Source organism: Larimichthys crocea, chromosome XIII, assembly GCF_000972845.2.
Source record: "Larimichthys crocea isolate SSNF chromosome XIII, L_crocea_2.0, whole genome shotgun sequence".
In the NCBI taxonomy this organism is placed as follows: Eukaryota; Metazoa; Chordata; class Actinopteri; family Sciaenidae; genus Larimichthys; species Larimichthys crocea.
The window spans coordinates 9,250,350-9,274,363 of record NC_040023.1 but is presented as its reverse complement, the minus strand read 5'-3'; the positions used below and the strand labels follow the sequence as shown (position 1 = coordinate 9,274,363).

Genomic DNA, 24,014 nt, shown 5'->3' with positions numbered 1-24,014 from the left:
TGGTAAATCTCATTGACCCGTCTGTGGGTCGATCATTTCAGACTCAAGCTGTGCTGCCGAAACATTGTTCAAACCCACAAAACTATCTCTTAAACTTCAGTGGACATCCCAACGTTTAAGGAAAAAAGTGTTATTAATGTATAAGACACAGGAGAATACTTCTATTTCCTGGAGTAATATACCCATAAAAAATAAGGATTTATCTCATGACATAACTCATATCTCATGCTGTAGGTAGAACCAGGGCATTGCAGTTTATGGTTGGTGTCTTACACCTTGTAAACACTGGAGGTGAAGTGTGTTCAGCATGTTAGCAGAGTAACAAGTGCAACATAAAGACTTCCATAGTTGACATACTTAATCCAGATGCTTGCCTCTGTCTCCCTTCCTTACTTTCAGGTGATCATCCAGACATCATGAGAGTCAGTGGACATTAATCTCATCCACCTAACCCTGCAAGATTAACACAGATTACCAGGCGCAGAGGTAGTCCTGGCTGAGATACAGGACTAATCACTCAATCCTTTCCCGAAGAGAGGTGGAGGAACAGGTTGGAGGAACAGGATGTGCCCTGAGAACGGGGAGTGATTAGTTTCAAAATCCGCAGGATAAGATTTAGACGTTTATCTTGATCCAGCGAGCGTCACTGCGATGGCGGTGGAGACGTGGCGTAGGGTGGCAGCTCGGTGAGGAGAAATGTGTGGAGTCAAACATCTCGCTTGGCTCGTGCCGTAACATCGAGAAGAAAGGAAATCTGATGAACCAGGCTGGTTTGGTTTGACTGATTCTGGAGCAGGAGGACAGTCGGAGTTCCTCCTCCAACCTCTGGCCTGCACATCTGTCTCCTTGTGATTAAATTGCAGCACTTCATCTTCTACTATCTTTGACCGTTGTTCCACTTCTCAAACGCCCCTAATCCCCTTTTCTCCATCCTTCATGAATCAATCTCAACCGCCACAACAAATCGCCACACCCAACAACTTCCTGGACTTCATCCGGACTCGTCATTGTGGTGTCACACAAACCCCCCAAACCGCAAAGTCTTAACTCTGTCTTGCTTCCTGTTGGGGGCTTTTCGAGAAAGCAGCAATGCTGGAGAACATGTCCAGACGTAACCGCTCCCTGCTGTCACTTTCCCTCACCTCATTGGCCCTCACCTTGTCCGTCTCGGCTTTCTGCACCTCGTATTGGTGTGAGGGGACGCATAAGGTGGTGAAGCCGCTCTGCCTGTCACCTGTCAAGATGAAGAATTGTGGGCAGAACAACAGCCAGCCGTACACCACAGGTGAGGGCAGGAAATAATGTCATAAACCGATCATAATCAATTGTAACAAACCAGATACTGACAAAACCCAATAGACGATTTGGTGATTTCCAAGCCTGGTGTCCAGGTCAGGGACAAGCACAGACATTTTAAGGGGCTGTTGCTTGAACCTGAAATAAACAACCAAGATGTAAACATGACGAGCATATATGTGGAGGTTTTAATCCACAGGACATTTTATTGGTTATACAACTTGGTCTACAACTTCAAAAGACTCACCTGGAGTCCTTGTACAAAAGCAACAAGACCAAGTTTGGATGCTAAAGTGTTGCATGACGAGGGGCATTGATTTGTATCACATTTTTTTGGTTTATGGCTCTGGGTCGCTTCAACTCTGTATCCTGCAGAGGTATACCTATCTTTTATGTTTATGTTACCTTAGAAAGAGACTTATATATCTACAGACACGGCAGTTCCTCCTCTACAGAGTCTTCCATTTTGATCTGCCATGTTTATCCTGTGATAACGGGATACATTTCTCGAGATCTCAACAAATGAAACTTCAGAACCTGTTTTCCTAAGATAAACAAAGTCTTGTGAAATGTATCCAATGAAAAAGAGTTGATAATGTAAGTACTTGTTGTACTTGTAAATACTGATTTAGTGCAGGATATTGCACCATTCAATATAGTTTCCTTGCACCCAATATTCAAGTTATTTCACACTTGACCGGCAGAGATTCAAATAATCCCAGCTTTGTTGCTAATCTGAGAACTTTGTATCTGCGGCCGCATGTTATCTGGATTCACACAGCCGCTGTCTTATCTTTCTGCGCTAAGCCTATTTGTTTCTGTCTAGTATTCAATTTTCATGACATAGAAAATGACAGATTACCTAAAGAGCCATGTTTCAGTGCTAGAGTGTGTTACATGCTGTGACCCACAAAAGAACTACAGTATTTCTAGATTTATGTCACAGCGTCTTTGCACATTGGTTTTAAAACAAGATGCAATATTTAGGAAAATATTTCATTTGTAAATGTGTCTTTCCACCTTTTTACCTCTGGATCCTTTCTGGATATGATTGGATATGGATTCCCATCCATTAAAGCTTCTCTGTCACCCCCTTTATCTTCCCCTCTTCTTCTATCTCACTCTTTGTGTCCCATCTTTCTCCATCCATCAGAGGCCCCAACCCCGGATCCGAGAAACCCGGTCTCCAACGTGACATTGTCTCCGCTGCAGAAGGCAGAGCTGGCCAGGATCAAGAAAAAGCAGATGGCCAACGCCGTCCATTACATTTGGGAGACGGGCGAGGACAAATACATGCTGCGTTACTTTCACACCGGCTTCTGGCTGTCCTGTGAGAAGCACAATGAAGGTTTGTGACAGGAGCAGAAAACATAAATAACGACAAAGACCAACTGAGTTTTTACTCCAAGGTTTATTATTGGAAAGAATCTGAATGGTGTATCCAAATCTCACTAGATTACTGGTCCAACAGAACTTCAATCTCATGGTGATATTCATTATTATTCATGTTCATTGTACATCAAAGTACTATTTAATAGTAACCGAACAGGTAATAGATAAGTCCTACAGTCTCTGGACATTTTTGCATTTGCAAGAGATTATTTATGACACAAAAACTACATGTTGTAACAAAACACTCTTATGACAGAGGCTATAAAGGACAGACAGACATTTTACTTGAATCCCCTGAATGATGGCATTCAATTTAAACATTCAACATGATATTTTTAACAACAGAAATGTAGCACTTACCTCTAACTGTTGTTCTTCCAGGTAATGATCAGGAAGAAAAGTGTCGCAGCTTCATTGAACTGACGCCAGGAGAAACTCAAGGTTGGTACAACACAAACCAAAGTAGAACATCTCGTCAATCAACTGTTCACTCTTGTTGGCTGTCATAAACTTTTTCCACTGGTGCTTCCAGGTGTCCTCTGGCTTTCTGTCATCAGTGAGTGCATGTACATCGGTCTTCTGGCAATGGGCTTCCTGCTGATGTGTGTGGAAGTGATTTGCCTCTGTGCCAAGAGGGAGATGAACGCCCTCAAGATCAACGCCTTCGCTGCCATGTGCACCGTCCTCTCAGGTGAGGATGAGGTGACACTTTCTGCTGAGATGTCCTCTTTAACTTGTTTGACCTTACACAGTAGGAGAACCAAATACATGCAATAGGACTGCACTTGAGTATTTGTTGTAGTTTGTTTTTAGTAAAAGACTGTTAGTTGAAAAGACAAAATGAAGAGAGTTCATTCTCTTTATTTTATTGTGATTTCAATCCACTGTGACTTTCAAGAGTTTTGACAGGATGTTTCACTGGCGAAACAGTTGTGACTGTCAGTGACTTATTTGCTATATCTTTGTCTTATTTTCTTGCACTACCAGGTATGATGGGGATGGTAGCACACATGATGTACACTACAGTGTTCCAGATGACTGTGAGCATCGGGCCCAAAGACTGGAGGCCACAGACCTGGGACTACGGATGGTCTTTTGCGTAAGTGTATTTCAGTTTAACCCATTACGGCTTTGTCACACCAGCATTTAAAACTGAAATATTGAAGAAATCACTAAAGTCGCTCACCGAGAGGCGAATGTTAACATTTCAAATGATGATAGCTGTTAGATCACCTGGTACAGTAGTTCTTCAACTAGCCCTGTGAGTCGGTTGCACTTCCATTATTCCCAAACACCAACAGTCTGAAGAATGTCCCATTGGAAAAGCCCATTTGTCTCACCGACCATTATCCCGGAAACAAAGTCAATTACTCTGAAAAATGCCCTTCTTGCATTTGTTAGTTCAGTGACTGTTGGCTCTATCCATTGGTCTGAATCGGTGGGGCTTTAATAGGTTCTTGATCTAGGCTGATGATCTTTTCCTAAACCTAACAAAGTAGTTCTGGTATCTAAACCTAATCAAACTACAATTGGAATAATCACGAGTCCCCGTAAAGTTCACCAAACTTCTACCACCAAATCGTTCGTAATGTCACATGGATGAACTTACGGTGTGACCAGACCTTTAAACAACACAGAGGTAAAAATCTTTCTTCCCTCTTCTCACCAGCATGGCGTGGTTATCGTTCAGCTGTTGCATGGCAGCTGCGGTGGCCACGCTCAACTCCTACACCAAGACCATCATTGAGATGAAGCACCGGGCTCGGGTGAGGCTGGAGGAAGTTCGTGCTACTGCCCGCGCACCTTCTTACGAGGAGGTTGTCCGAGGCAGTGGCGGAGGGGTTTTCTCCATCAGTCAGCTGATTCAGCTCGGCCAACAGGGGGCGCTCATGGACCCTCTCTGGCCCAGAGCAGTGGGACCAACTGTCGGACATTTGGCATGTGGCGCTGGGGGAGCGCTGCTTGTTGGTGGAGGAGGAATTGGAGTTGGAGGGATGGGAGCTGCTGTTAGCCTTGGGATGGGAATGGGAGGAATGGGAGGAATGGCAAGAATGGTAGGAATGGGGGTAGGAGGAGTCGGCATTGGTGGGAATGGAGTTGGGATGGGAATGGGAAGAGCGGAGGGAGTTGAAGAAATGGGAGCAGTAGGAGGAGTTGGCACAATGGGAGCAGTTGGGGGAGGAAGGCTGGTGGACCATCATGGTGTTGTGGTCCTGGAGGGATGCGGTACTGAAGGATGTGAAGACTGTGAACGCGAGATGGATGAGATAGATTACGATTTGCAAGAGGAAAGAGAGGACTCACTCTGCTAAGACTTTGGGGGCTCAAGGACAAACATTTTGGCTCCACAAAGATTTGATACATTTCAAGACTTGAACGCATGGCTTCAAAAACCTGTCTTGTTTTATTGTCTCAAATGATAATGGTTTTTCAAGTCTTCCCCAGTTAGAAGTTCCTCACCACTAGGGCGCAGAAAGACAAACAAACACTCCAACAAACTCACACCGATACATTCTTGGATTATCGTGTTTTTATGCTAACAAGTTAGCAAATATGATGTGCGAAGTGTACAACTGGACAGAAAGAGACTAAAAGCTGCATTGAGTTTGGTCACTCTTCTATTGACTTTGCTGGTAACGTTGTCAGTGTTAACATAATAATATCTCTTACTGAAGCTTTAAATGGTACACCTCTGGATTTCTTCATTACTTGCAATAATCAGTCCACACAGTTTTTTTACCCAACGGCATTGTTAATGTTTTGACAGGAAGACCAAACCATGTATGTGTTTATTTATATATTTATATAACTATTGCATCTTTTTTTTTTTTTACAAGTTTAATTGTAAATTATTTTTCAAAAATCTTAAAAAGAGACTACGTAAGATTTGGTTTTGTTTGCGTTTGGCATCCCTGCAATGTCAGAGTGTAATTCACAGCTGGTACATGTGTATTTATTATGATTACACAACTTTGCTAACAGACAAACATAAAGCAAGGTCAACAACACAAGACGTAGCAGCCATCCAATATTACTTAATAGTCCAACAGCAGTCAGCCCAGCTCGGCATCTGTCTTGGCAAACTTAAAGTCAATGATGTGAAGCCATGCGAATGGACGTTTGTTTGTGGCATATTTACATTTTTGTTTTTAATCTGTTTGCAAGAATATCTTAAAATCCCTTCCAGTAAGGTCATAAATAAAAACAAACAACACTGTCTGATGACGTCTTCTCATGTAATCATCACTTATATGGTGAAACATAGTGAAAAATATAACTTCAGTAGAACATGATGTTTTGTCTATATTTAATAAGTTATTATGTTATGTAATGAGCACAAAAATGGGGTTGATTAGTTTGGGAATCCAGGATTTGATATGTGAATGTAAGAGGTAGTTAAATCATCAGTATGAAGCCTGAATACACAGTTTACATGAGTGTATATACCCGGTATTCTGTGCTTTCTATGTTTCCCTGTGTTTATGCTCATGTAAGAAAGAGAGAAAAGCGAGAATCAAAGATTACAGCAACAGAAAGATTTAGAAATTAAGGCAGATGCTTTCAAATACTGGACAGAAGATTATGTCAATAATCTCCCCAGTCAGGGAAATAAGACTGACAGAGAGAGAGATTGACATAATATAGGCAGTGAAGCAGAGATAAACCGGGTTGTTGGGTCATTGGGCTCTATGTGGAAAGTAATTAAAAATTTAAATTAAAAGTTTGAATTATACAACAGTTTATGTAAGACGAGCCTCTCACATCACTTTGCAGGATGTAGCACGCTTTACTTGATAAAAATAATTTCTATTAATCATATTAGTCATTTAATTTCTTCTAATCTCTTCTAATCTTCTTCTGTCAACGTCCTCTTTGGTCTGTTCGCTTCTGTCATTTTGTCCATAGAGTCTACTGAGCCGGTTACATTGCATGCTTGCCCAGCTCCGGTTCTGGCACAACACTGGCTCCACTCCCTGCCAGCATTTGCTTGTGCCCCAACCAACCATTCCCAGTTTTTATTAACAACATAACTGACTGTAAAAGAAGACGAAAAAAGACTTCCAACATCTTTACAACTCTATAACAATTTCATGGTTTGTCTTTATTGAATTTATTGTCAAGGGAAGTCCAGGGTCAACAAAACAAACATAGTTTTACACGTTGTTGTATGTATATGAACAAACCTATTTTCCAATATACACCACTTACTTACATGTATGATCGTGACACATGGATGAATTAAACAGTGAAAGACACAAAATTAGACAATAAGAAGGACCCACGTACATTCTGCACTTAGTCCGGGTTTTAAAAAACATTGCAGGGTAAAATAAGAGACACTAACAGGAGCAGCGTTGACTGCCAAGTAGAGAAAAAAAACGTCAATATTTTGTGTTAATGACATGTTATCATATCAAAATGTGTGCTTGAGTTCGTAGAAGACATGTTTGTAATTTGATTTTCTCAAGAAACGCAAACTAAACACTGAGAAATACTGTAAGTGTTTTGCCTTAAACCTTAAAGCATTTTATTTAGCTGTGGGAAAGTGTCATTTAGTCTGTATGAGGGGATATTAAATAGTAGACAGAAGTCAAGTAGGAATTCCTGTGGCGTGTTCACATTTTGTGAAAGTGCTTGTCAGGTGTCTTTGCCTTAGCGTTACATGAAGGATAGCATTGGAAAGACAGGACTGGAATGAGACACAATGACTTTGTAGAAGAGTTACTTTAAAGTCTGAATCAAACGAAGAGCCACTTCATTGTCCAACACACCCTGGATAAATTCTTCTTCAGCCACTCGTTCTGAAGACAAAAAAAGGAAAATAAAATAAAAGAAGTTTAGTTCAGGTGAATGAAATGACATTAAAGTCATCACACTGATTAACACAGAGTTGTTTTCAGTCTGAATCAAGTGGGAACCTCCAGAGTTGTGACATTAAGCTCAATGTTCAAAATCCAAACAACTGCAGTTCTTATGTGGCCACCAGAGGCTGGCTTCAGAAGGAGTCAGTTTCCATAAGTCCCCATGTTAAAATGCCCAACTTCACAGCAGAAATAAACATGTTTACAGCCTCGTTCAACGAACTAAAACTAAAAGCAAGAGCACTAGATATGTCTCATTCATGTTTCCATTTACATCTTACCATTATCACCCTTGGCAATGAACCTCCAGAGTTTATCTGCCCTTTTCTCAGCTGTGTTTTCATCGTTAGGCAGTGCAGACAGTTCATTTCTAGGAATCAGCTTGAAAATCGCCTGTTAAGGAAAAAACAAAACATAAGACAGACTGGTCAAAGAGAGAGAGAGGCAACAGATTATCTGGAGCAATGTACATTTTAAAGATACTGAATAACATATGTGAAAAATAGGAAAGCTTGACTTTGAAAAACTGCAACCACTGCCTCACATTTCATTATTATTGCATGGCTTAAAGAAAGGATTATTGAACAAATGTCCAGGCTGTCAAATCAGTGACGAATTGTTTTATACAGACAAACTGCAGTCAGACTAAAGAAGGATTTGCCTTTTCCCTAAAAACCCTAGTTTTATATTCTCTTCCTGTTAACCTACAGAGTTTTTGGCTATTTTGGAGTGCACGCTAAAGAAATAAATCTGAAGAAATAATGTAAATATATAATTTTCTTTGGTCAACCAGAAAGAACTTTATACATATGTTATGTTTATGTTAAGGAGAGTTATGTTTAAGCAGCCAAACAAGCATTTAGGTGTGTGTTATTTTAAATTAAAATGTTAGCTAACACACACAGACTTAAGATGTAAAATGCAGATGTTTGGGGTTAATAATAGTGTATTGTTAAGTTATGCAAACTCTACACTTGTTTTATTGTTGAGAAGTCACCAAAAGATACAGGATGTGACAGCCTGAAATTATTCTGTATGCAGATGATACTGTTGTCTATATTCCTACTAATGAGTCTCTTGGCCAGAAATGGTTAGGGGCAGTTGTTCCTTTAGACAATTCCCAAACATCTGGAAGTAGTTAAGCTATTACATCACTTCCCTTTCTCCAATACTCACCGTGCAGATTTCCCTAACCTCTGACTTGGTGATGTATCCGTTTTTGTCTACGTCAAACAATGAGAAGGCCCACTCCAGTTTCTTGTTGGTCTTCCCTGTTGACGTCATATGGAGAGCAATAATGTATTCCTTGAAGTCCAGTGTGCCATCGGCGTTTGTGTCAAAGGAGCGAAAGACATGCTGGGCATACGTTTGGGCATCACCATCTGGGAAGAACTTGCTGTAGATGTCCTGAAACTCTTCTTTCGAGATGCGTCCTGTTGGACACTGCCTTTTGAAGTTTTCATACCACTGGACAATCTCAGTCTCTGAGAACTTGGTGTTGAGTTTTAGTTCCTCCAGGATCTCTTTAGACACAGCTCCGCTCTTGGTGTTCCCCATTGTTAGTGGTGTTGGTGATTTTTTTGAGCTATATCAAAATGCCCCTTCCAGGGCTGTTGACACACAGCTTCAACCTAGGGAGCTGCCTCCTCTACTCTGGTTGCAGTATTCTTCTTGATCTTGGTCCTGGCCTACACAGAGATACATATGCTGGAAAAAGAGCAGAAGCTTGGTAATCTCATTAGGCCAATCAACCATAAGTAATACCAGCAATTGGTGTCACGGACAAGGTTCAAGCCTGGTCAAGGTTGAAGTGCTTTGAAGTCTGTATGCCAGACAATTATGCAAATTCTGTTTAATTGGCAAAGTAAAGAGATAAACCTGCTGTCTATGCACCGATTAAGTCTGATTGAGTACGTTCAGCTTGGTGACTGTCTTTACTGATCTCTCAACTCATTGACCTCACTTTTTGGTATGTGCTTGTAGCATAATCTTTTTTTGCAAATGGTTAATGGTTCCCATCCCATAATTAGAACAAGTCAAGCCTCCATCTCAATTGTTGTTGGTTTATTGTGCCCATTGACCAAAAGTAACATTACTACACTTAGAATTGCACATGAGACTGAAAATTTGTAATCAAATGTAATTAACTTGTTGTCTGTGACAACCAGGACGGAATAATCGAATCCCCCCAGGGAGCAAGTGAAGCACTATGGTGGCCATTAATAGACTCAGTTCAATATGAAGTCCCAGCAAAGCTCCATGTTATACTTTGTTAATCATATTTACAAATAAAAGTAGACAACGTATTTAAACAGTTCTACTTTTCATCCATTCAAAGTCTTCCCTTGATGATCTCTTGATGTGAATCCAACATAAACCTAGTTTACGATAAACACTGCCAATACCAACAATCAAAAGTCCGATGTTCATTCGTGATGTTCAGTTTCTTGAGTCTTAAGGATCCTGATATTTCATGTTGTCAGTGTAGCGCAGGTTGTTTCCTACCTGTGTGAGCAGCTGAGGAGTTCAGGAAAAACAGCGATGCTCTGCCTGTGAGCAGCGGAGGAAATCAGCCTCCACATTATGAGATAAGTCAATTAAACTGGATCACAGTGAGGTGGAGCCACTCTTCAGAGGTGGAGCCACTGTTCAGAGCACAGCATCACCCGTGTGAACACCTGACTTTGTTTTTGTTTTTTTAACTTAACGTAGTCAAGGCTCTGCTTGGCGTACTGCAGGAGATTTTATATGCGCTTAAATGACTGTTGAGTGCTGATCCACCATCTGCTCTGCTGTCAACACACAATTAGAAGTCTGAACCTTCAGGGCTCAGACATCATGACTTTGTTTTGGGAGTGGTATTTAACCACTTTAACCTCCCCTCCCCTGAACCAGCTCTCTTTAATTCATTTCAGGGCCATATGAGGTGAATTAGTGACAGTGACTGTCATACTCTCCCTCCAGACTTCGATTCTTCTTTATTGCCATTCTCTACCTGTCCACCAGATGCCCTCAGACCCAGTTCCACTATCCTTCATCAGCCATGTCAGTAGGTATACCAGCCTCCTTTTCCTTGGTTAAGAGCACCTGTAGGTTGATTGACTTTACTGATCTTCAACTGGCCACCCTGCAATACCTAAGGCAAGCCCCTACAGACTGCATTTGAGTCCCTTACCCAATGTTTTCTATATTCAAATAAAAGATATGAGTACTTCTTCCAGCACTGCCTACTATGAACTAACATGAAGCCGCTTAACACCTGCTGTGGTTCGAGGTGTAAGCTCAAGCTATTCGACAATATCACCAAGCAAACAACAACTAAGTATGTCAACAGTATGTGTGTTCAACCTGATCATGGTGACATAAATACCAGCAGACATCCTCCACACCCACCACTTTTGTAGCTGCATCCATCAGCCACAAAAGGATCTCCCTGCTATAAGAGCATCCTTGGATCTCCCAAGTATAGAGCAGCGTCTACGCTAAGCTTCTTGGCAAACCTCTGATCTGTCTCCTGATTTAAAATAAAACAACCAAACTCCTCTGCTGACGTGCTATGGCCTAACTTCAGCAGCCCGCCTCCCTTTTGGCACCTTCAGCCGTGGCTCCACAGGTGATTTGGATTTTGCCATCTGGCTGCTGCGGCTTTGGAGAGCTCTGCCAAAGGACAAACATACAATGTATGATTGTTGGCCTGTAACTTCTGGAGGTTTAAATATGTTTGCGAACAAATTTGACCTCTCAGCAATGTTGGTAGGTTTAATGGGCGAATGACCAAGTTTGAAACGGAACTTTGTTCTATTGCCCCAATGTTTGAAAAGAAAGTATCTGGAAGTACTTGGAAGCTGTGATGCCCATGATGGTGTCTTGATTAAACTTTTCTCTTTGGGGAATACAGTCGTCAATGTCAGGCCGAAGAGCTTTGATAACACATTCTGCAACCACTGATTTTCAATTCCTTCTACCAACGCACTGTCTGCTGTGCACCAAATCCTTCTTACGGCACCTAAAATCACTATCACTGCTTCACTGTCTCCTTCTCCTCCTCCATTTTAATCCCTTTTCCCTTTCAATTAGAGGATTCCCTTTCTTAGCCCAAACCAGATTATGGGTATTGTGGGGAGAGATGGTGACAGGTGCCAATAAATCCAGACTCTTTGTAACCTGCATTATGAGAAAACATCCAAAAACATTTAGACTTTGAGGGACAAAAATAAACTTCAGGAGATCAGTTCATCTTCAGGTCCTAAACAGTCAAACTGCTTCTGTTCATATGTACTAAAAGGCTGCACTGAAGTCACTAATATTCTTAGTTTTAGTAGTTTTAGTCTTACTAAAGCACATAATAAACTGTGGTCATGCATGACACCAGGTGTGGCAGCAGAAGTTCATGGCTTCAGGGATGTTACACGGTTAAAATTGGGAAAAACCAAGCAGCAACCTCCGTGGCTGTGAAGTGAAGCCAATGCAAAAGTGCCAAAAACTGCAGTTCCTCAAACGTCCACTTGAGGCTGGCTCCAGAAGTGCCATCCTTCTGACCTCCACCCTAAAACATTTTGTGGCAGTGATGATTTGCATGATTGCATGAGGTCGCCTGTCAGGCTACAAGAAGTCACTGAATGTCTTGAATACCAGGCCAGTGCCAGCTAAGTGTGTGTGTGCTCATAATCCCATTATCAGCTGCACAAAGACTGTCTGCTCACGATACGCTTATTGAGCGGTGGGTTGACAGGGTTCACACACCGAGGGTCACAGAGCTGTCGAGGAACGCTGAGTTCAGACTAAAAACCTCAAAGTCAAAGCGAAAGAAGAGGCAGAGAAGAAGAAACAGTTTGCTGGAGTCCACATTTAGTGAACTTGTTTGAGGATTTAACAGTATCAGGGCGTCTCAGGTGAAACCAGGTGAGCTGTGAGTCGAAGTGAATCTCAAATTAAGATTAGAGTTGACCCTTTTAAGTGAATCCAGGTTAATGAACGCACTCAGATTGATTAGGTTTAATCTGATGTCGGCGTTAAAGAGGATCTCTGACTGAAAGCTCGCATGAAAGTTTAATATTTGTGTGATCTTTTTTTGGTTTCCACTACATAACCTATGTCTTTTTAAAGATATTTTCTGTTTCACTTCAATACTCCCAACAAATATATGAAGTTTCACTGTGTTTATGATGTTTAAAGTGTTTTTTATAAACTAAAATTAAAATGTATCATATAAACACGTATAACAGATGTGAAATATTTAAAATAATGGAAGAATGTACAGATTAAAACACTGTAATATGAATTCAGTAACATAAAATGACACAACATGAAGGTGTTATATAATAACAGAATATATACAGTAGATTTGTAACTCTAGAGGTTGCAATAATCCCACAGAGTGTAATCCATTACTCTGTAACCCGTTTTCAGCACAAGGTGAGAGGTGAATCAGATTAGCCGAGCTGTGTCAGAATGAACTTTCCTTATAGGTGGAGAGGAAATCTGCTGCCGGGTCATTTCCTGTCAGGTAACTCTTCTTTTTATGGATGAGTTCAGGTGCAGTTCATTAATCAGCCTTCTACGGACTGATAACTGATGATACTTCAACTTTTTTTCTTTTACATCTAAATAAAACATCAGCTCTGATTGTGATAGATGGTCGGCTGATGTTGTTGTAGTTCCTGATTGTCACCAATGGAGGTCAGTACAGTTTAGATTTACCCCTTAAACTCTGAATACACAAGTAAATATACATTAATATAATAATACATAAGAAAAATAACTATTTATTGGTCACCGGCGTGAGGAAATAATGTGTTATTACAGCGGGGGAGACACGAATGCAGAGAAAAACAGTAGAGCTACATAATAAATTGGAATTGTTCAGTAAAATAGCACAACACAGTGTAAAGAATGCTGTTTATTTGTCTTATTGAATTAACTGTAAACACACTCTAACTGTATCTCTGGTTAAATGTTGTTTTAAAGCGTTTTGTATCACCTTGAATCTTATTTTAAGCAATTGATAATAAGCATAATATCTTGAAACACGAATGCATAAATGTAAAAATGTTCCAGAACTAGTTTATCAAACTCATTTTGCTTTTAATAATAATAATAATAAAAAAATCTATTTCTCCATGTATGAAATGTCTTTTATTGAAATACAACATGAGACCACGTTTTTACTGAACAACATTAGACATAAAAATATACTAACGAGAATAAAACATCAATAGCACGACTCTGTAACAGAACAGCAAGAAAACATTTTGTGTACTTCAGTAGTCGAGGTAACAAATTCACTATTTCATATTAACACTGACAAACACAGACATACTGTTAAAATTTTTAAAAATCCAGACATCTTCCTGGCCGGCTCAGCGTTGGGTCCTGTACGTGCGGATCTTGCGGCTCAGGTTGCGAGCCAGCCGGTCGACGGCGCTGCCGATGTGTCCCAGCTCCTTCTTGGTCGTCAGGCCGTCGATGTTTCCGCTGTACCACAACACCCACCCGGCCAGAGACATCAGCACAAACAGAGCTCCTGCACACAGAACAAGTACGGCAAACATTTATAACTGTTTTATGTGTTATTTTATTTGTTTTTTCTAGTTCTGGTTTGTCTTTTTATCTGTGAGTTTTCTCTTTTTTAGTCCACCGATAGTTGGATTCTTACAGACAAAGCTCTTCATGGTGAGACATGGTGTGCTTCTTCTTTTCTGGTTTAACTCATCATGTCTATTTCAAATCATCCCTCCACTACTGTTGATGAAATGTTGAGTTTATGACCATTTCATACCAGTATACACCAGTAAGTCTCCAAAGTCCTGTCCTTTGATCTCCAGTGGGGCGAAGACTCCCACCAGCAGAGCGGCTCCTCCCAGTAAGTCCATCAACACAGCGAAGGCTAGAGCCAGTTTACAGTGGGAGAGGCCGTCACTGAGGGCCATAATGAACCTGTCAGAAAGAAAGAGAGCGAATATTATCTTATTATACATAAAAACATGCGTTACCTTTTATTTAACATCCTCTAACTACTATTTTGATAAATATATATCTTTGAAATATTCTGCATAATGTGAATTTTGCACATTATCTGGCATATTTGCACATTTCTGCACAAGAATGTACAACTCTTTTCATCCTAAAAATATTCTACATATATTTATATTGTTCATATTTTTTAGACTGTTATTATAATATATATCATTTTTGTTGATCTTCCTTCTTATTCTTATATTTTTACTTAATAATGATTCTGACTGTAATACATATTTTAATATCCGCCAGGTGTAAATACGTCTTTAACTTGAAAGTTTTAGTATGAAAATGGTCAGAAATCAGCACAAAATGTTAGTTAATTAACATTATTTTAAACTGAAACCAATGATGTAAAGGCAAGATTTGATCATTTTCAGTGTGGATTAATCTGGATTGATTGTTTACTTTGTAAATATTATGAAAATAGTTGGACACGTGACACATTTTGTCCAACCAAACCTCAAAATTATTAAAAAATAAGTCCTCACATGTAAAGCTGGAGTCAGTACTTGATACTATAAATGTAGGATACTTAGTTTTTAGATGACTTGAGGTCTTTAGTTTTTCTCTTTTAACTTCGTGAGGAATCCCTGCAGACTTCATACCTGGGCAGGTGAGACTGTTTCTGCATATTCGACCTAATTTACGTCCTGAAACCAAATTTAATTAATTAATTTTACACCGACAGCAGTTTTAATTAGACTCACGTGTTATTGTTGTTCGTCTGGCAGCATAAAAACTCGATTAATCGTCTTTCTGAAACTTCTCTCGTTGAGTTCCTCGCTTACTTCCGCGCTTACCTTGGCTTGTACCACACCTGTGCACCGCCCTCACGTGACGTGTTTCCGGTTCGGACCCGTTCCAATACTTTAATAACAGCTTTAAAAAAACACATTTAAAATGTCAGATATGAGTAATTGTGTTGGAATTAGAAGTTTTTAAACAGTTTAAAACTTTATTATTTTATTTTCTGGATAACGAGTCAGCGCTCTTGTTGTGCGCATGTGCACAGGTGCACTCACACCCGCTGAGGCCACTTATAATCAGGTAATAATGAGGCCGCGCGGCTGCAAAGCAGCAGCTGTTCGTCGTTTTTCAGGCCGTATTACAGAAGTATAACTGAACACAGAGCTGCTCAGGACAAATAATAACAAGTCTGTCCAAACGTTTGACTCATAACTCATCGAGTTCTTCTCCTGTCAGTCATGAATCCTCCAAACAGAGACGATACAAGCCCGCCAGGTAACAACAGCTACAACTTTTTTTTAAATGGCGTATCCATCTCGTGCATCCTGAGCGTCTTTAAGTCACTTTTAAGCTCAATGTTTGGCAAATACTGGACTTTTCTGTCTGTAGAGAGTTCACACACTGAAGGAATTGATGTTTTATGTTTTTACAATAGCTAAAAATCATAATTATAAAGTATAAAATGCTTATAAATCACTCCCTGCTGTTAAATTGCCTCTTTAAAGTCACTAATGTTGATTATAACCTCCGTTATCTATCAGTACTGTGCACCTTGTTATGACTGTTTTACTGATGTTCTGCTTTGCTGGTTTGTTTCCATGTATTTTAGGCTCATTTTTAACTTAATTAACTTTATTATTAGCTGTTATTAGAGCAGAAACACCCGGTCGGTCATCTACAATGCTTTATTGTTTAATTCATTTGATTTTCAAAGCAAGAAATGTTAAAGATCTGCTGGTTCAAGCTTATTAAATGTGACGATCTGCTGCTTTAATCTGATTTAAATCGTTGCAAACTGGATATCTTTGACAAAACGAGTTATTTAAGGTGGCATTTAGGTGTTGTATGATTAATTTAATCAGTGGACGACAGCAGAAACGTATTCATTTGCACGTCTGACTCACCTCATGTTCTTGTGTGTGATCGTCAGAGCACTACATGCCCCAGCCGTCGTCGTCATCAGGTGGAGGTGGTGGAGGAGGAGGTGGAGGTTTGTACCTGGATGCCTATGAGGTCTCTTTCCCCCTGGAGGAGAGTGTGGACAGACCTCCTGCGTATCACCTGAACCAGGAGCAGCAGATGATGGACGGTACGTCACGTCTACGACACATGACCGAGCGGTTTAATAAAGTACTCTGTGTACTTATACTGAATATATATATATATATATGTACATGTTCTGTTTCCTCCTCTCCTCTCTCCTTCTTCCTTTTCAATGCATTTTCTGTCCCACCTCTTCCTCTCTCCTTTCTGCTCCTTTCTTCTATTTCCTCCTCCCCTCTCATCTCCTTTCTCTCCCACTTCTTCTCCCTTCCCTCCTCTCCTCCCCTCTCTTCTATTTCCTCTCCTCCTCTCTGTTCCTCTTTTGTCTCTCTAATCTCCTCTCCTGTTTTTCTTCTTCTTGTCTCTCCTTTACTCCCCTATTTTTTCTCTCCTCTCCTCTCCTCTCCTTCCTCTTATCGCCTTTTTCTCTCTCTCCGCTCCCTCTCATCTCCTCTCCACCCCCCCCCCCCCCCCCCTCCCCCCCTCCACTCTCCTCCCTCATCTCTTCTCCTCTCCTCTCCTCTCCTCTCCTCTCTCTCCATCTCCTCTCCCCCTCTCCTCATCTCCCTCCTCTCGCCCCTCTCTCTCTCCTCTCCTCGCTCGGCTCTCCCCTCCTCTCATCTCCTTTCTCCTCTCCTCTCCTCTCCTCTCCTCTCCTCTCCCTCTTCTGTTCCTCTCCTATCCTATCCCTTTGCTTCTCCTCTCCTCTCCTCTCCTCTCCCTCCCTCTTCTGTTTCCTCTCCCGCTCCTATATCTTGCTTCTCCTCCTTCTCCTCCCCTCCTTCTCCTGCTTCCTCCTCCTCTCTCCCCTGCAGATCCTGTGGTGCAGGAGCTCCGCACTCTCAGTACAGCCCTTTCACCTGGTCTCTAACCTGCGAGCTCACCTGTAACGTCGCTCTGGAGAAGAACGCCTGGCTGCAGAAGCGAATCGAGGAGTTGGAGGAGGAACGCAACTTCCTGCGCGTTCAGCTGGACCGCTTCATCGTCAGCATGAGGAGTCCGGAGGTGAGGAGGAGGAAAATATGTGGATCAGACCTGCATGTTAATTTATTTATAATATTACCAGTCAAACATTTCCATGCAGTGACCGAGTGGTGTGCAGATCCTCAGCGTGGGGTGAAGGTCCAGCCTGCCAGCTCTCCGTCTCCTCCCTCCCCCATGACCACCAGGTCAGGGATGACCCTCAACACGCTGCAGAGACCAGGACCGCGGACCCGCCGCAGCACCGCCATCCCTGGTGAGGAAACTCTGACTCTGTTGTTTCCCTTCTCTGTTCTTGTTTTATTAATTCATGTCCAACTCTTCACGGCTGCAGTGAAGCAGGAGTTTCACCTGGAGGAGGATAAATACTACACCGAGGACGAGTACGTGGAGGAAGAGGAGGAGGAGGAAGGACGACGACTCGTCGCGGAGAAGGGGTCAAAGAAGAAAGGCAGAGGCGAGCCGGCGGAGAGCCGAGATGAAGATGAGGAGATCTCAGGATCACCCACGGGAGGGAGAGGCAGCGAGGTGAGGGACAGAGAACCATCCATATACATAATATACATGATTCAAAACATCAGTTTTCCACCACATTTCCTCTGCACCACAGTTAAAGACCCGGACGGCGTTCTGATTCGCTTAAGAGAGCTGACCACGTACAGCGGGTGAGAAGCATGTCCCGAGCCTTCCAGATCCACGGAGTCGACAGAAACACAATGGCCTCCACCTCCCCCATCGCGTGAGCGGCGCGGGTGGCTCCAGAGAAGGTCTGAAACAAACTAAATCACAACAATGATGATTAGCATGAATGCAGCAAAGATCCAAACTTTTATTCTCATAGATGTTTTACACATGATGCATCAGGTAACCCTCCTCCTTTGAACGATGTATTTTCAGGTACATAACGTAAGCATCTAAAAATTAAAATTAAAATTATTAAATCAGTTTCAATCCAGATCAAAATATTGTCAGTCAAGTTTCATAAACTTTCCTGAATTTACATGCAGGTAATTGTGTGAACTAATACTAAAAAGTCAACCGGAGCTGAAAGAAACCGGCAACTTCTCGCGCTGAGTTCACTAGTCAACCCTCGTGATGTCCTCCACCTTTTGTCTTCTGGAGTCAAAAATAACCCCGCCTGGTTTGACTGTTATTAAAGAAAAAGTATAAATGAAAATCACACCTTCAGTCTTACTTCAGTCCAACGCATTGCCACAAACTTCCCTTCGTTTTGGAATTAGGGCAATAGACCTTGTTTACATAGGGCTAGTGTAATAAATAAACTCATAAACTGTCAAGAAAGGCAATATTCTTACACCTTTTTTCATTATTAAACAGAAAATACGACCATGAATTCAATTTCTCTTTTAACCAACAAGATTGCTTAATTACTGTGTAAACTCGTCGTAAACGTGACAGAAACAAACAAACTCACCAACGTCTTGTTAGTGTTTCACCACGCTCTGGTTTGGTCGATGTAAATCCTAATTTAACTGAGTTAGATGTGAAAATATCTGGTGAAATTACTGTTTTTGTTAGAGGAGTCTGGTGGGTGGCTTTAAAGAGAGTACGTCATGTTGCTGACCACCGAGTGGCAGCAAGACACGAGCTTTGTTTGAGTCCTTGTGCCTGAAGGTCATCGTTCACGTTAACGTCACGATCTCCTTCAAGGTGGCCGAGGTCGGAGAGTTCGAGGCGTCGAAGGAGAAACTTTTGGATTACGCCCGGCGCTGCTACAAGACGATGGACGAGCCGACGCACACCAAAGTCCAGACCATGAAGAAGACTCACAAGCTGCTGCCGATCTCCTACAGGTTCAGGAACTGACCGACGAGACGTTCCACACGAAACATTCAGATAGTTTCACTTTTTATTTTAAGATTTAAATATTTGCCAACAAGCTTTTTGATTTATTTAAATATCTGTGACTTTTTATTTATTTATTTGCAGCTGTTACAGTTGGCAGGATTATTATTTCTTGTAGTTCAGTTGTGATGATGAGGAGGAGGTTCATCTCAGGAATTAACAGATGTTGACACATTTATAGATCAGAACAGTGTAAACTGAAATATTTTGGTTTTTTGAGCCCAGACGATGTCGGATTTGTTTTTCTATCAAAAGAGAGATATTATTTTCTTTATTTTGTGATACTGCATTTTGTAAAATTTGTATTTAATATGTATTATGGAAAGAGAATATTTGGTCATATCTCACGCCTAAATTTATAAATATATATATTTTTTGAGCTGGTTGATTTTTTTTGGTGTAATTAGCATCTTATGCAAAAAAATAAATAACTTTAAATGTGATTGTTTTTGTTTTTGTTTTGTTTTTTTAGCGATTCACAACATAAAAGTTCAGCATCAAAGGAGAACATAGAAATGATACCCCAAACTGGCTTCTAGTTTAGGCCTGGTATATATACATAAAACTCCATGTTGAAGATACAATAAATTCAGATGATGTGATCAGTGTCTGAAGAGCTTGCAGACTGCACCACCTCCTGGGAATAAAGAGACGTGATGCACAGGCTCACTGGTTATGATAAACTGCTGTGATACAGTGAACAGACAGTGTTGGGTATAGTTACTTGGAAAGTAGTTAATTAGGTTTACAACCTACCATCAATTAAAAGTAATTGGTTACGTTCCAGCATCACCTATGAACAAAATGAACACGTTAGAGTGCCATGCGTTCCCACAAATTAAAAGCCGTTTGCATTATTTATTATAGAAGGAATCTTCATGCTGCAGCAAAAATACATTTTAGACAATAGGTGATTCCAGCTTTGTGTCAACACGTTTGTGTCAGCTCCATGAAGAAATGTTCATCCCAGTTTGGTGTGAAAGATCGGCTGGTCTGCACAGAACCGACCCCTATGAACTGGAGCTGGAGTCAGACCTCTCATCCATCATCAGTGTTAATGCCCCGCAGCAGGTTCAAACATCTGGTGGACAGACTGAAACCAGGAGAACGGAGGCTGTTTTAGTTACAGATTAATACTCAATGAAAAAATAAATATTCAACTAATATTAGTGGAATGTTTCAGGTGTCAACTTTGATAATATTTATCTGATATTGACTGTTTTACTCATTTTGTGTGTCTGTGGATTTCAGCAAAAAGTTATAAATACATAAATACTGAAGCCAGTGTGGACAAGCCACATCTGATCTGAGTTATGCTTATTGTTGAGCTTTAAACTTCATGTTATTCTGCTATCTATTTATATACATACGTTGAGTTTTATTATTTTTCCTTATTTATTCGTTTTTTCTTTAATACCTCTTGATCCGATATATATAGATATAAGCCCAGTATCTTTATTTATATCTGTTTATATTATTATGTAATATATTTGTAATAGTTAGACATTTGTTAGTATATATATACTGGATGTATAACATTCTGTGGCTTGAAAATTACAGACACCTATCAGATGGCATTTTCTCTTGTATTTTTTATATATAAAATATATAATTTATATATATAGACATAGCGAGAAGAGATAGATTAATATAATCTCAATACTATATATATAAATAAAATCACTCTCTCTATCGATTTAATGTGTTGTAGTGTGGGGTGGTTGTATATATATCTATATCTCTTATCTGAATGCTGTTTTGTACCGGCTGTTTTATTTTTATTTTTTTCTTTATATTATTATTTCTAATCTTTTATTATTCTCGATTTGGGGGGGGGAGGGGGAGAGGAGAGCAGAGAGGAGAGAGATAGAGAATATTTAGATTGGCAAAAAATAACTCAATTTCCAGAACACCATGGCGACCAACAGAAAGGGAGGGGGGGAGGAGGAGGGGGGGGCGTGATCAAAACTCAGTTTCCCCTTTGACCTTCCGAGCGTCCAATCATGCCGAGTTCTCCTGGAAGTAGTAGAAAAAAAACAACGTCTGTCGACGGACAGCGCGGCTCAGCCAATGGGAGCACGGCCGCGGCCGCAGCGGGGCCAATCACAAAGCGAGGTGGGCGGGCCTCGGTCCAACACGGGGCTCGGGAGGAGGAGGAGGAGGTGTTCCTGGTAGCCATCTTGGATGTGCGGAGTGATTGTTTAGCGGAGAAGAATTGGACATTTTTGTTCATGTCAGAGGGAAACAAACGTTACACGGAACCGTTACCAGGCCACCGGGAACCCGGAACCGAGGCAACACATCGCTGCTGGAAAATAAGGTAAGCCGCCGCAAGCTGGAGGGTGATGAATTTAAGCGGCTTCCCGCCCCCCCCCCCCCCCACCGCCACCCCTCTCTCTTCTTTCTCTGTTCACGTCTCGCATCAGACCGCGCAGCCGGCGCCCGAGCCGCTGCTGCCCCGGGCTCCGACAACTGTAGTCCCGGTGTTAAGAGTCTCCAGACCCGGGAGGAGTCTTCACTTCTCCAGCCGAGCTCCGGGAGAGTTAGTTCAGGATGCTACAAAGCTTCACCCCTAAAGATGCCACCTTTGTTTATAAACATCCCGGATAACTAATGTTCGGCTCGGGTTGGAAACACCGCATGGTTCGAGTCCCCCGTCGGTCCCACTCTGCTTATGTTGACACAGACTGCCCCGGAAAAAGTGTCAGAAAGTGGTGTGTGTGTGTGTGTGTGTGTGTGTGTGGTGTGTGTGTGTTTTGCAGGAGGGGGGCCTCGAGTCCAGGTGTGTGTGTGTGGTTAGCAAGGGGGGCCCGAGTCCAATGTGTGCGCGCGTGCATGCACCTGTCTGGAAAGTTAGCACTAAAGCTCATTTTATGTTTTTCTTTTTTATGTTCAGTTCAAATGTGATGCAGCTGCAGAGCTCCAACATGCATGTGGGCTTTGTTCCAAGTTTATTTATGTTCACATGGCTGCAGGCAAAAAAATCATTTAGGTTATTAAGGTTAAAGTAAAATGTTTGTTGTTTTTTTGCGCATTCAACCACACACATGTTTAGAAGAATACGTTATTTATCCCAAGCTGGAAATTACAGTGCAGCAGCACGATAGACAACATAGGAATAAAAAAACAAAGAACAACTATACATAATAAAATATCAAAATGCAACAGTAAATAAAATATATGGTACAAAAGTATAACAGCAAATTGTTGATTTAGTGCAAAGTAGGTACGCAGCCTGTGCTCGGAGTCTCTATGGACTGAGCTACTGCCGCCCTCTTATATATAGATTAGTAATTAATGTGGTGTGATACATTTATTAATGAAATATCACAGCATTCATGCAACCCAACACGTTACACACCGACGGCTTCTTCATTCAGTACATTTAATGCTCCATACAACATAATAATTAGTGCCATAATATACGCAGTCGTTTTACATGACTGCAGACTACGACCTCAGTAATAAATAAGAGTTAAATTAATACCTCTCTGAACATATGAGCTTCATAAAAGTTTAATTTATGGTACATGTGTCATCTAATGAAGCGAACTCGTCCGTATGAAGGTGTTATTACACCTTTTAAAAAAGTGTAAAGCTTCTTCTCTGCTTTGTTGCCATTGGTTTACCACCACATTTAAAACGTGCAACCCAATGGCAACCCTGAAAAAAGCTGCAGTTCCTCAAACGTCCACTTGAGCGGGCTCCAGAAGTGAGTCAGTCTCCCATAAGTCCCATGTTAAAAACTTCACAGCAGAAATAAAACATGGTTTACAGCCTGGTACAAAAAACAGTTTTGGTCTCTGTAGCTAATTTCCCCGTTCATGAAAACTGTACTGAGGGTGAATTTATATACAACTCACCGTTCAGATATAGTAAGGCTTAAGTTATGCAGGATTAAGAGCGTGGACGCTTGATTGCAGCTCTTTAGAAACCTCCGTCTTAACTCACCGCTACATCATCGACAGAATCACTTTGGAGGAAAGGGAGAAAGTAGATCTGACTTGTTTCTGTCAGTATTCCTGAATTTAAGTCAGTCGTACATGTTGTCCTTCACGTTCTTCCTGCTTCAGCAGGAATCGTGCACAGTCAGCACAGTTAAAGATCTTTTTTCTTTCTTTTTTTCCTTCTCCCCTCTCATCAGAAGAAAACATCTCCTGAAACTCGTTACGGCACGGAAGAAAAAAAACATCATAGGTTTTTTTTTATTTTAGAAATATTGTCTCTCAGGTGAGAGATTTAACAAAATACATGGCCGGTATAGCGCGGTTGAGAAACATTTATTTACCTTAATGTCTGCCAAGACGGCAATCGATGACAGACGTTACACTGTGGATTTCAAAAAGGTTCATTTAAAGTTTTAGAATATTTGGGAGAGATTAGAGTAGATAATGTAACAGGTATTTTCTTTAAGGACACCCAAACATCTGACAGTGCATCGTCATTGATGTAGATTTTTATCCCTGAATAAAGTTTTTGTCGGGAGGAGTCTTCTGTGCACGTTTGCTTTTGTTTTTAACCACTGGCAGTCCCAACCCAAAGACCTGAGACTGACTGACCCTGGTTCTCAAACAAGCCACATGTAAA

General features: G+C 41.1%; 4 protein-coding genes across 5 annotated transcripts in view; 2 read left to right on the top strand and 2 right to left on the bottom strand.

The window, feature by feature from the left end:
* The first annotated feature begins 2,541 nt into the window (after positions 1-2,541).
* si:ch211-232m10.6 (uncharacterized) lies at positions 2,542-5,000 on the top strand. Its single transcript, XM_027286987.1, has 5 exons — positions 2,542-2,644; positions 3,070-3,129; positions 3,221-3,379; positions 3,676-3,787; positions 4,358-5,000. Exons 1-5 carry the CDS (start codon positions 2,542-2,544, stop codon positions 4,998-5,000), a joined length of 1,077 nt encoding a protein of 358 aa, XP_027142788.1.
* Positions 5,001-6,930: 1,930 nt separating this feature from the next.
* On the bottom strand, positions 6,931-10,215 carry rcvrn3 (recoverin 3). The gene is made up of 4 exons (XM_010737708.3): positions 10,056-10,215; positions 8,727-9,257; positions 7,832-7,943; positions 6,931-7,490 (listed from the first exon to the last, which is right to left on the bottom strand). The coding sequence occupies exons 2-4, from the start codon at positions 9,105-9,107 to the stop codon at positions 7,411-7,413; spliced, it is 573 nt and encodes a 190-aa protein (XP_010736010.1). The 5' UTR covers positions 9,108-9,257; positions 10,056-10,215; the 3' UTR covers positions 6,931-7,410.
* Positions 10,216-13,666: 3,451 nt separating this feature from the next.
* Positions 13,667-15,409, bottom strand: tmem238a (transmembrane protein 238a). Its single transcript, XM_010737707.3, has 3 exons — positions 15,278-15,409; positions 14,329-14,486; positions 13,667-14,073 (listed from the first exon to the last, which is right to left on the bottom strand). The coding sequence occupies exons 2-3, from the start codon at positions 14,477-14,479 to the stop codon at positions 13,910-13,912; spliced, it is 315 nt and encodes a 104-aa protein (XP_010736009.1). The 5' UTR covers positions 14,480-14,486; positions 15,278-15,409; the 3' UTR covers positions 13,667-13,909.
* Positions 15,410-15,545: 136 nt separating this feature from the next.
* Positions 15,546-24,014, top strand: part of LOC104924402 (coiled-coil domain-containing protein 106) — an 11,349-nt gene continuing 2,880 nt past the window's right edge. Inside the window, exons 1-2 of one of the 2 annotated variants that reach the window (XM_027286406.1) lie at positions 15,546-15,812; positions 16,468-16,626. In XM_027286406.1, the coding sequence (XP_027142207.1) occupies positions 15,776-15,812; positions 16,468-16,626 (196 nt within the window). In that variant the 5' untranslated portion in view covers positions 15,546-15,775. The remainder of the gene's footprint in view (positions 15,813-16,467; positions 16,627-24,014) is intronic. The other variant, XM_019253946.2, reaches the window with a different exon arrangement.

Coding starts and splice junctions, on each gene's coding strand:
- si:ch211-232m10.6 (XM_027286987.1), top strand. CDS start 2,542: ATGGCCAACGCCGTCCATTACATTTGGGAGACGGGCGAGGACAAATAC. Junction 3,380..3,675: donor CATGTGCACCGTCCTCTCAG/GTGAGGATGAGG, acceptor TTGCACTACCAG/GTATGATGGGGATGGTAGCA. Junction 3,788..4,357: donor GACTACGGATGGTCTTTTGC/GTAAGTGTATTT, acceptor TCTTCTCACCAG/CATGGCGTGGTTATCGTTCA.
- rcvrn3 (XM_010737708.3), bottom strand. CDS start 9,107: ATGGGGAACACCAAGAGCGGAGCTGTGTCTAAAGAGATCCTGGAGGAA. Junction 7,944..8,726: donor AGGTTAGGGAAATCTGCACG/GTGAGTATTGGA, acceptor TTTCCTTAACAG/GCGATTTTCAAGCTGATTCC. Junction 7,491..7,831: donor CATTGCCAAGGGTGATAATG/GTAAGATGTAAA, acceptor TTTTGTCTTCAG/AACGAGTGGCTGAAGAAGAA.
- tmem238a (XM_010737707.3), bottom strand. CDS start 14,479: ATGGCCCTCAGTGACGGCCTCTCCCACTGTAAACTGGCTCTAGCCTTC. Junction 14,074..14,328: donor AGACTTACTGGTGTATACTG/GTATGAAATGGT, acceptor TTCTGTGTGCAG/GAGCTCTGTTTGTGCTGATG.